The sequence below is a fragment of the Prionailurus bengalensis genome, chromosome B3 (assembly GCF_016509475.1).
Source record: "Prionailurus bengalensis isolate Pbe53 chromosome B3, Fcat_Pben_1.1_paternal_pri, whole genome shotgun sequence".
In the NCBI taxonomy this organism is placed as follows: Eukaryota; Metazoa; Chordata; class Mammalia; order Carnivora; family Felidae; genus Prionailurus; species Prionailurus bengalensis.
The window spans coordinates 72,138,905-72,150,685 of record NC_057355.1 but is presented as its reverse complement, the minus strand read 5'-3'; the positions used below and the strand labels follow the sequence as shown (position 1 = coordinate 72,150,685).

Below are 11,781 nucleotides of genomic sequence, written 5' to 3'. Positions count from 1 at the left end.
TTCACCTGGAGACGAAGCTAGAGACCCAGGTCAGTAGCCCAAGAGGTGGTCTCAGGGACTCCTTCTGCTTAAGGGTTGGAGAAGAGGGATCAGGGTGGGTGAGGCTCGCATGGAGAAAGCTTGGGCTAGACAAATATCCAGATGGAGCATGGGAGCTGCAGACAACTAATGAATGGGGCTGGAGAAAGAGCAGCAGCCCCCCCTGCCCCAAGCTGGGGGATACAAGCACCTCTCTTTGGAATACAATGGCATCCCTTTGTGATGCCAGTGTTGGGCAGTGGGCTGTTTCCCTTGTGTTGGAGGACAACAGGGCTCTGTCAGTTATGATCCTAGATGTTCTGGTGGTATCTCAGGGATGCAATTTAGCTCACAGTTTATTCAAAAGGACTTTCTAATGAGCCACTTGAGTTCTGGGTCTAGACGTATTTTAAATTTAAAACTCCCTAGTATTCAGGCACAGGACTGCAGGATTTGAGGTCGCTTTCAATGTCACCACCCGGAGGGGAAGACCACCTCTCTCTAGCTAGTGGGAGAACAGTGTATGTGAGTGTGTCGTTACTTGGAAAATTGTGCAGAGGGAGGGATATTTTTCTGGAGGACCCAAAGGGAGACTGTGAGCCAAGGAGGCCACAGGTAGGAGCTGGGGTTCTCTTTCTCAGGCAGTGCTTTCTCTCTTCTCTCCCTTTCCTAGCTAGGCTCTCCCAGGGAAGTGAGACCACCATGGCTCAGAAAAGGTTCTGCATCTGGTTCCCATTTCTGGTCCTGGTGCTGCTGGCGCTGGGGTACGTCCAGCCTTCTCTGGGCAAGGAATCCCGGGCCATGAAGTTCCAGCGGCAGCACATGGACTCAAACCCCACCAACTACGGCCCCAACTACTGCAATGAAATGATGAGGCGCCGGCAAATGACAGATGGACGGTGCAAGCCAGTGAACACCTTTGTACATGAGCCTCTGGCAGATGTCCAGGACGTCTGCCTCCAGGGAAATGTCACCTGCAAGAATGGGCAGCCCAACTGCCACCAGAGTGTCTCAAAGATGAATATCACCGACTGCCACCTGAGGCGTGGCTCCAGATACCCCAGATGTACATATGAGACCACCCAGGAAGATAAATACATCATCGTGGCCTGTGAGGGGGACCCGTACGTGCCAGTCCACTTTGATGATTCTGTTTAGCTCTCCACCTGAGGCCGGAGCAGTGAGATGCACCCCCTCACCACTGTGACCCCTGCGTCTCCCCTCTCCCTTCCCTGCCCTGAGGGAAATAACTCAAGTTGGTGCTCCTCCCCAGTACACAAATGTTTCCCTGCCCAAGGCTTGCCCTTGCATGGTTTGAGGGGTGAGGTGTGCCCCATGTTAACCACTTCACAACTTCTTTCAATAAAACACAGTTGCATCCACCTGTATTTCTTTTCTTTTCTTTCTTTTTTGAAAGAGAGGGGGGGGGGAGGGGCAAGGAGGGACAGAGAGAGGGAGAGAGAGTCCAGCTCCTGGCCTGACTCGGGGCTCACATTCGTGAGCTGAGCTGTGAGATCATAACCTGAGCTGAAGTCAGATGCTTAACCAACTGAGCCACCCGGGCACCCCTCCACCTGAATTTCTGAAGCTGGCCTCATCCTCGTACTGTTTGTGTGATTGCTTTCCTGCCAGGGGTGAGAACTGACATTCTGGTTAGCTTTGGTAAGCATTGGATAGAATCATTCAATGCCTTCTCTCGTCTTGGTTTTTAGTAACCTGAGATCATTCCCCTCCTTGTAGATTCCTTGATGCCAAATATTAAGCTGTGAAGTATGGGCGATTTGGGATAGAAGGGACCTCCAGTCTGGGACTGTCATGCTGGGTGAACTTACAGAGGGCAAGGCTCAAATACAAGAATGTCTGGCACAGAAGGAAGGACGGGGCAACCTCAGGAAGAGCCTGCTCAGCCCCTGGGTGGAGCAGACTGCATACAGGAGTGTATGAAAGTATGATCCTAAATTGTCCTTTTCCTTTTTTATTTGAGCTATCACTAAATCAGAAAAAAAATAGTTATGTCCTAGTTGGAAAGTCGGAACCTTCAATGTAGGAATTAGAGGGCACTGTAGAGTTTATAAAATTGGAGAATAAGGAGATTTTGGCTTCTGTGCCAACCCTTTTGGAAGGTCCTGCCCAGAATGCTGTAGAAAAAAATTCTAATAAGTGATGTGGTTGAACCATGGCCTCTATTAAAGGCAGGATGGAGGTAAAGGTGTGTGTGCCATTCACCATCCCTAATGTCATCCCTGCCTTTTTACAGAGGAACAGCCTGAATCTCAGAAAGGTTCAGTGACTTGTTCATGGCCACTGCTAGTTAGTGGCAGAGCTGGGGCTAGACCCCAGTCCCCTGGCTTCCTTCCAGTTGGTGTCCTTTCTGCTACCAGAGTTGACTCAGGAAGAATACTCTGTAGTCTCTCTTTTACTAAGTGCTATGGAGGGAGTTTGGTGGCTCTCTCCCTGAGCTCACTGGTGGCTCTCTCCCAGGTTCCCAGTGCACTTGGCCTGTGAGTGCTCCATTCTTGGCACCACTTCTGTACAGTCATTGTAAAGGCTAGACTCAGCTTCTGTCGTCATTTAATCATTACATCTGACCCCCCTCTTTACAGTTGCATCTGGCTCTAGACAAGGTCATAGAACTAGAGAAAGGCCCTACCTCCAACCTCTTTGCCCAGTTCTGTCATTGTCTTTATGTGCCACACTCATAAATGTCAGAAGAGACTGTGTTTCCCTCATGCAACATGAATCTTTCACATCTGTATGAGGGAGGAGGGCTACAGGTGAGAGGGAGCCATTTGTCCCTCTCTGTGGGGGGGGGGCATTTCTGTGGTAATGGGGATCACATTCTTACTAGCAGTGAGGATGGAAGAGAAGGAAACTTGGAGTTCCTAGATATGTTCCTTGAGCCAGAATTTGTCTTAAGTTCATTTCACTTTTGTTCCCAAACCCAAAGCTCCTCATTTCCCTCCTGCTGGTGCTGAGAGAATACTTCACTGGAGCTTTTAAGAACTCTCATTTGGGGTGTGACTGCATCAATATCTGTGCACTCACCAGCTCTGGCTTCTGACCCCCCTCACATTCTGAGCCTGGGACTTCTGGGGGCTTCCATCTGGGGAATAAAGTGATAGGTGATGACAATGGTCCATACCTGCACAGCCAGGGAGCTGGTGCAGAGGGAAAGTGCTCTGAATAGGAGGACATGTGGAGAAGAAAGACCTAGTCCTGTCCTGGAGAGGGTCAGGCACAATCAAGGAGAGAAAGACCTCAAACAGTCTGGTGACAAACCAGAGATCTCTGTTCAGTGGGGAGACTGTAGCTACCCCACAAATAAAGGCGTAAGTAACCCCTTCCAGGAGACTAATCCAGGCAGATTAATTTTAAGTTGGAGGTGCTAACACGTTAAGATGAGTATCTGTTTAAAGGCAGAAATGGCCATATCCAGTGATTCTTCTAAGAAGGAAAATGCTAATATTCAGAAAATTCTTTAAACCAAACAAGCTTCAGGAATTCTGCATTCTCAATGGACAGGTAAACACAGCTCAGTGTCCCAGCTCTTCCTTACTCCCACAGCTTCGAGTGTACCCACAAAATCACAGTGGCTCCTGCCCCACTGATCCTCTCCTGGCCCTCTCTGGGGTAAACTCCTCCTTCAGTTCAGCAGCGAATAGACCCCTGCATAGTCAATGAGAATCACTAAGGTTCTTTCTTTCCAAGTGCTGCTTCATTAGTGCTTGCAGTTTGAGCTTTCTCTCTAACTGAAATGAAAGGCTGCTCCCAACACCCTCCTCCTGCCTTCTTAGACTGATTCAGCCCTCATGGAGCAAGTGGGAACACTAACGGGGCATTGAATCTATCTGCCTCAATGGAAAGCACTTCAGTATTGCCTTTGGGACTTGATCCTAAGTGTGGGACGGCCCTCCGCCTGTATGATTCGTGTTTCATGATGGAGGTCCGTACACAGAATTTACAGAATGAAAACGTACTAGATGACGAGTATAGTAACATACCTGGAAGCATCTCAGAATGTTGCCAGGAGTCACTTTCTAGGGGACAAGACCGATAGCACCTCCACAGATCATTCAAGAAATTCACACGTACTTTGGGTTTCTCTGTGGCTTGCAGTAAGTGTGGATGGGTGGGTGTCTTCTCAGCCTCCTCCCTTCAAGCTTATCTCCCTTCTCACTCTCTTATTGTCTTCTTAATTAACAATAAAGAAGGAGTTGTTCACCTGAAGGGACAGAGTATCACTGGGCGGCTTCTACTAATGAGTTTGGTGACTGTACTTTAAAGTTCATCACTGCTATTCGTCATTCCCTACATTCGTTTTGCTGCAAGTCTGGACAGGGCCTACACACGGGGTCAGTTTCCTTCCTTTTTCACCTTCTCTGAGTATGCAGCCAGGTGGATAATTGGGCCAGGGCACCTGTTTTAGTCCTAGCCCTACTATCAGTTCCCTGTGCCCTGAGGCAAGTCTGTAGCCCTCTCGGGCCACCATTTTCCTCCTTTTTTCTTTCTTTCTTTCTTTCTTTCTTTCTTTCTTTCTTTCTTTCTTTCTTTCTTTCTTTCTTTCCTTCCTTTTTCTTTTCTTTTCTTTTCTTTTCTTTTCTTTTCTTTTCTTTTCTTTTCTTTTCTTTTCTTTTCTTTTCTTTTCTTTTCTTTCTTATAATCTCTATACCGAATGTGGGGCTCAAACTCACAACCCTGAGATCAAAAGTTGCACATTCCACTGACTAAGCCAGCCAAGCATTCCTGGACCACAGTGTTCTAATCTGTAAAGCCAGAGGGATGGGTTTGGTAATTTCAAAGTCCCCTCATACTGATGACTTTCTAGGTGAGCAACTATTCCCTTTCTAGCTGTGCCGGCCAGTGGCATGTGGTTTTTGGTTACGTGTGAGAAGGCATCTCTAGAATAGTCACATCATTGAGATCCGGTTTTATTCAGATTTCTTCTTTCATTGTCCTAGCCAACTTCAAGCACCCTTTTAGGGCCGATTTCCCTCTCAGGCAACTTTAGACAGTCTCTGAGAGTCAAAGTTGGCAGCTAGCTCCTATCGGGGCTTGTTAGGCTTTCTGGACCCTGACAGCTCATGCGGAGCCAAGATCTGGGCAGCAAACAAGAGAACGCAGGAGTGTGATCTGGAATTTCCTGCGTGCCATTGGAAACACGCCTAACAGAAGCTGGGGGGCGCCTGGCCGGCCCAGTCAACAAATGGTGATTCAACATCCTAAAGAACCATGCAAACTCCTCTCCCCAAATTTCTACACCCCAAATCTTCCTTCCCCTGCCCACTGTTGCCACAGAGGCAGTCCAGTGGAGAGACCTATGATATGCTTCTTAGTACTGCACTCAGCAATACTGATACTGTACTGATCGGCTTTCAGCTGGAGATTGTACTGATCGGTACAATACAGTACTGATCGGCTTTCAGCTGGAGATTGTATAAGTGGGAGTGTTTAGGTTGGGGAGGGCAGGCAGTGGAGAAAGCAGAGGAAGTCAGAAGACGGAAGGTAGAAGGAATTAAGGATATGGCATCAAAGAAGTAGGTCTGGAGAGACTTGGAGATAAAAAGGGATAAGAAAACAAGATTAGAAAGGATGGCATAGTTGGGTACATAGCTCCCTTGGTTCTGTTGACTTTCTGGTCTGGAAAGTTCACTGATCAAATCACTCAGGAGTAGGAAGAAAATCTATTTTTCCTCACAGGAAATATAGCTTCACTTTTACGGAATTCTACCTTCTTTATTTGGGCTTTTAGGAATGGTGGGCCAACTCTATGGCGAGCCTTGATGTTTTACTTAAGTTCTGTAGAGTGATATCCAGTCCTTGTATTTTTTTTTTTTAATCTGGCTTCTTTTATTTAGCATAAGGTATTTGAAGCTCATCCATGCTGTTGTATGTATCAGTCGTTTGTGTTCCATTATATGGGTATACCACAATTTCTTTACCCATTTGAAGGACATTTGAGATGGTAAATTTTGGCAGTTATGAATAAAGCCTTTATAAATATTCAAGTATTAACACATATTTTTATTTCTCTTGGCTACTTAACAGGATTTGGAATTCTAGATCCTATGGTAAATATATGTTTGACATAATAATAAACTATTCAACTGTTTTCCAAAGAATCTGTACTATCTTGCCTTCCCATCATTTTCTCTGCATTCTCACCAGCTCTTGGTATTGTTCGTCCTTTTAGTTTTAGCCATTCTGACTGGCATAGGGTGGTGTATTATTGTGGCTGTAATTTTCATTTCTCTAGTGATTAATAATATTGACCATCTTTTCCTCTGCTTGTCATCCACAACTTGAAGTGTCTATTCAAATCTTTTAACCACTTTTAATTCAGTTTTTCTTACTGTTTTCTTTTTCTTTTTTTGATTTAAAACAACTTATTTACTACTAGTTCTGGATACAATATCATAAATGTGGTTCCAAAGCAGTTAGAAAATCCTCCCAATTCAGATCTCCCCCACTACTTCCTCAAATCACAAATTATGAGTTTGTCTTAGCTATTCTAGGTCTTCGGCACTTTTTTTTTTATTTTATTTTTTATTTTTTTTAAAATTTATATCCCAATTAGCATATAGTGAAACAATGATTTCAGGAGTAGATTCCTTAATGCCTCTTACCCATTTAGCCCATCCCTCCACCCACAACCCTTCCAGTAACCCTCAGTTTGTTCTCCATATTTATGAGTCTCTTCTGTTTTGTCCCCCTCCCTGTTTTTATATTATTTTTGTTTCCCTTCCCTTATGTTCATCTGTTTTGTCTTTTAATGTCCTCATATGAGTGAAGTCACATGATTTTTGTCTTTCTCTGACTAATTTCACTTAGCATAATACCCTCCAGTTCCATCCACGTAGTTGCAAATGGCAAGATTTCATTCTCTTTGATTGCCGAGCAATACTCCATTGTATATATATGTATATACCACATCTTCTTTATCCATTCATCCATTGATGGACATTTGGGCTCTTGCCATACTTTGGCTATTCCTGATAGTGCTGCTATAAACATGGGGGTGCATGTATCCCTTCAAAACAGCACACCTATATCCCGTGGATAAATGCCTAGTAGTGCAATTGCTGGGTCGTAGGGTAGTTCTATTTTTAGTTTTTTGAGGAACCTCCATACTGTTTTCCAGAGTGGCTGCACCAGCTTGCATTGCCACCAACAATGCAAAAGAGATCCTCTTTCTCCACATCCTCACCAACATCTGTTGTCGCCTGAGTTATTAATGTTAGCCATTCTGACAGGTGTAAGGTGGTATCTCATTGTGGTTTTGATTTGTATTTCCCTGATGATGAGTGATGTTGAGCACTTTTTCATGTGTCAATTGGCCATCTGGATGTCTTCCTTGGAGAAATGGCCCATTTCTTCACTAGAGTATTTGTTTTTTGGGTGTTGAGTTCGATCAGTTCTTTATAGATTTTGGATATTAACCCTTTATCTGATATGTCATTTGCAAATATCTTCTCCCATTCTGTCAGTTGCCTTTTAGTTTTGCTGATTGTTTCCTTTACTGTGCAGAAACTTTTTTATTTTGATAAGGTCCCAGTAGTTCATTTTGCAACCCTTGTATTTTTTACAGCACCCATATGCACCTGCAATTCCTTCAGTCAGCCTAGATAATGGGAGATATAAAACCATCATTTCTTTCCTCAATACATTTCTTTACATAACTGCTATCTGTGAAATCTTCAACACTCTTGGTAGCCACCAAATAAACAGCTGTCATGAGAGCAGAGTACAGATTAAATTTATTCATTGTATTCTCATCTCACAGAAGTAGCCAAGCTGTAATTAGAGACGAAAACACATGAATGCCTCACACCATTATTTGGTTTTTAGAGGCTCCTATAAACCACTCTTTAAAAATTTATCCATTTCTTGATACCCTCTGCTATGTGCTGAATTGTATTTTCTCAAAGGCTATATGGTGAAGCCCTAGGTTCTCAGAAATGTTTTGACTGTATCTCTGAATGTGATTATATTTGAAGTTAGGGCCTTTAAAGACATGATTAAGTCAAAATGAGGCCCTTAGGGTGGACCTTAATCCAATGTGACTGGTGTCTTTATAAGATGAGGAAATTTGAACACACAGAGAAATGTCAGGTGTTCATGTGGGCAGAGAAGACCATGTAAGGGCACAGCAAGAAGGCAGCCTTCTGCAAGCTGCAGAAAGAGGCCTTGGAAGAAACCAAACCTTCCAAAGCCTTGATTTTGGACTTCTGGTTTCCAGAACTGTGAGAAAATGAACTTCTGTTGTTTAAGGCACTCAGTCTGTGGTATCTTATTATGGTGGCCCTAGCAAACTAATACACTCTGTCACCAATTCTTCCAGTTGTCTTGAGTTGAATCTCTTAATTTCTTGGATCAGTGCTCTGTGTGCCACCATTTCATCCCCCAGTCCCTGAAGTAACTCATCCCATCATACATCCTGCACTAAAGCATTGGAGCTTGGTGTTAGTGGGGACAGAAGGGAAGGCTCCATGTTTTCCTTCATGTGAGCAATGGGAACAGATTGATGAACATATATTATGCCAAGGTGCCATAGTTTGGGACGTGCATCCTGAACCTCATCAATATTAAAAATCAAAAGATTTGCCAAGAAAATGTAAAGAGAGCTATATAATGTTCATGGGTCTAAAGATTCAGTATTATTAATATGTCAGTTTTCCCCAAATTGATCTATAGAATCAAATCATTCCTAATCAAAATCCCTGGAGGGTAAGCTGATTCTAAAATTCACAGGGAAATACAAAGAAACTACAATAGCCAAAACAACTTTAAAAAGAACAAAGTTGAAAGGCTAACACCACTTGGTTTCAAAACTTATTATAAAGTTGGTGTGGGGGTGGGGGCAGTAAATCAGGAGGGAGGGATTATAAAGTAGTAGGAAGAAAATTTGGGGGAAGCATGGATATGTTTACTATCTTGATCATGGTGGTGGTTTCATGAGTGGATGCATAGGTCAAAACTTACCAGACTATACTCTTTAAATACATGTAGCATATGGTGTTTCAGCTCTATGTCAATAAAGCTTTAAACATAACTGGGAACTTCTGTTCTTTAAAAGAAGAATCAGGAGAATGAGTAGACAAGCTACTAACTAGGACAGTATTTGCAAACCAGATATCTGATTTTTAAAAATATGTATCCAGAGCACATAAAGGAATCTCAAAACTCAACATTTAGTAATAAGAAATCAAACTATCCAATTGTTCCATATCATCGGTCATTAAGGAAATGCAAATTAGAACCATTACACACTTATTATAGTGGTCAAAATTAAAATGACTGACCATACCACATATCGTCAAAGATGTGGAGCGACTGTAACTCTCACACTGCTGCTCGGAAGTGGGAGACTGTGGCGAGTGCGCGCGGGGAGCACATATCTGAATCCGGACAGGGAGCCTGGGCACAGCCCCTGGCGCACCGCGCCCCCGAAGTCTTCACCGTGGGACCCCAGATCTTTCCTGGACGCTCTTCCCACTGGGCCCTGAAGGGAGGCAGGGGTACGGGTCTCATCTAACGGGTGCTCCTCAGAGCCAGGGGCTTCCGTGGTCCCCCACCCGGTCCCCGAGGGACGGCTGGCACCCTGAAGCAACCGTGGGAGGGGGTGCGGACCCTGCAGAGGTGCCATGTACCAGACCGACTTTGGCCGTGGGCTGGCCCAGCTGGACACAGACACCCGGGCCTGTGCTTGGCGGACACAACAGGAGGATGCAGGGTGTGATAGACTGCCCGCCTGCGAACACGGTGGGCACAGGGGCCCTGGTCTCCGTGCACCTGCCAGAACCGGGTCATCTCTGCTCTGAAAGCTGCAGGTTAAAAACGTGTCAGTGTGAAAATCAATCAATCAATCAATCAGTCCCCCACTTCCAAGGATATTCCGTTGTTTATTCGTACCACAGGTCTTTTCAATGCAAAAGCCAACTATTCCTCTTTGCAGCCTGGGCCCACCAATTAATGACAATTTGAAAGAAAATTTGGTTTAATGTTTATTTATTTATTTTTGAGGGAAGGGGTAAGGGCGGGGGGGGGAGAGAATACCAAGCAAGCCCTGTGCTGTCAGCGCAGAGCCTGAGATCATGACCTGAGCCTAAATCAAGAGTCCGAAACTTAACCAACTGAGCCACCCAGGCACCCCAGAAAAGTTGGTTTAAAACTAGGATGATTACATTTTGCAAAACACCTGACCAGTTCTCTACAAAATTATCATGGTCCTCAAAAACAAGGATAGTTTGAAAGACTGTCATAGTCAAGAGGAGCCTAAGGAAACATGACAACTAAATATAAAGTGGTGTCTTGGATGGGACCCTGGAACAGAACAAGAACATTGGTAAAATCTAAGGAAATATGAATGAAGTATGGATTTCAGTTAAATAAAATACAAAGAAGCAAAAAACAAAAAAACAACTAAAACACTCCCCAGCTTTACTCTGTCCTTGATAGTGAACACTCTGAGACTCCCGCATGGTGAACTCCTTTGATTAAAACAGTAGCTGGAACATGACATGAATGGACTTTTAGACTTTTAGACACTGAGCTGCAGCCTGCATTGCAATCTTGGCTAACGGCCGTTTATCAACTGTTGTTAGTTAACTGTTGTTAGGAGGGTGCTATACAATATGACCACAAGAGGGGAAAAAAGAACATTTCTGCATATGTGGTAAAAACTGGGGCCATAGGCTGTTATATTGCTCAATATTTCCCTTAGAAGGTTTGTGTGAGAAATCTCCCTCCTTTGGGTTTTTTGTTTTGTTTTGTTTTGTTATAAAGAAAGGAAAAATTTGAGTGGGTCAGGAATTCAAATAGAACACAGTGAGGGCAGCTTGTCTCTGCTCCAATGTCTGAGGCCACAGCTGGAGGACTCAAAGATTAAGGGCAGGAATCACCTGAAGACGTGTTCACCACACATGATGAGTGGTTGATAGTGGCTGAGACATTAGCTGGGCCTGTTGGCTGAAATATCTGTACCAGGCTTCTCTGGGTGGCATGAGCTTCTCTATAGCATGGAGATTGTGTCCCAAGACAGAGAAGGACAATGCAGCTGAAGCTGTATCACCTCTTATGACTTGGCTGTGGACATCATGCAGTGCTACTTTGTGTTCTATTTATTAGAAGTGAGTTCCAGGGTCCCTGGGTGGCTTAGGCATTGAGCATCTTATTTTGAATCAGGTCCTGATCTCATGGTAGTTCATGACTTCAAGCCCCATATGGGGCTCTCTGCTGTCATTGCGGAACCTGCTTCAAATTCTCTGTCTCTCCTCTGTCTCTGCACCTCCCCCACTTGCGCTCTTTCTCTCAAAAATAAACATTAAAAAAATAAAATAGAAGTGAGTTCCTAAAACTAACCCATACTCAGGGAAAGGAAACACAGACCATACCTTTTAATAAAGGAGAATCAACATCACACTACAAGAAGAACATGTAGAATGGGATATGTTGGTGTGGACATCTTTGGAAAATGCAATATGCTACGATCGGTTTGAAGAAAATATGGCAATATTCAGTAAAATTGAAAATATACATATGGCTTGACAATTCCACATCTAAATCTACGTTGGTAAAAATTTTCTACATATTCATCAACAGAAGATTGAGATTCTATAGGTTGCCTTTTAGTTTCGTTGATTTTTTCCTTTGCTGTGCAGAAGACTTTTATCTTGATCAAGTCCCAGTAGTTCATATTTGCTTTTGTTTCCATTTGTTCTGGAGACGTGTCTAGTAAGAAGTTGCTTCAGCTGAGGTCAAAGAGGT

The 11,781-nt window shown here is 44.0% G+C and overlaps 1 protein-coding gene across 1 annotated transcript; it reads left to right on the top strand.

The window, feature by feature from the left end:
- Window positions 1–370: 370 nt before the first annotated feature.
- On the top strand, window positions 371–1,400 carry LOC122467690 (ribonuclease pancreatic-like). The gene has a single exon (XM_043554216.1). The coding sequence runs from the start codon at window positions 487–489 to the stop codon at window positions 1,174–1,176; it is 690 nt and encodes a 229-aa protein (XP_043410151.1). The 5' UTR covers window positions 371–486; the 3' UTR covers window positions 1,177–1,400.
- The last annotated feature ends 10,381 nt before the right edge of the window (window positions 1,401–11,781 follow it).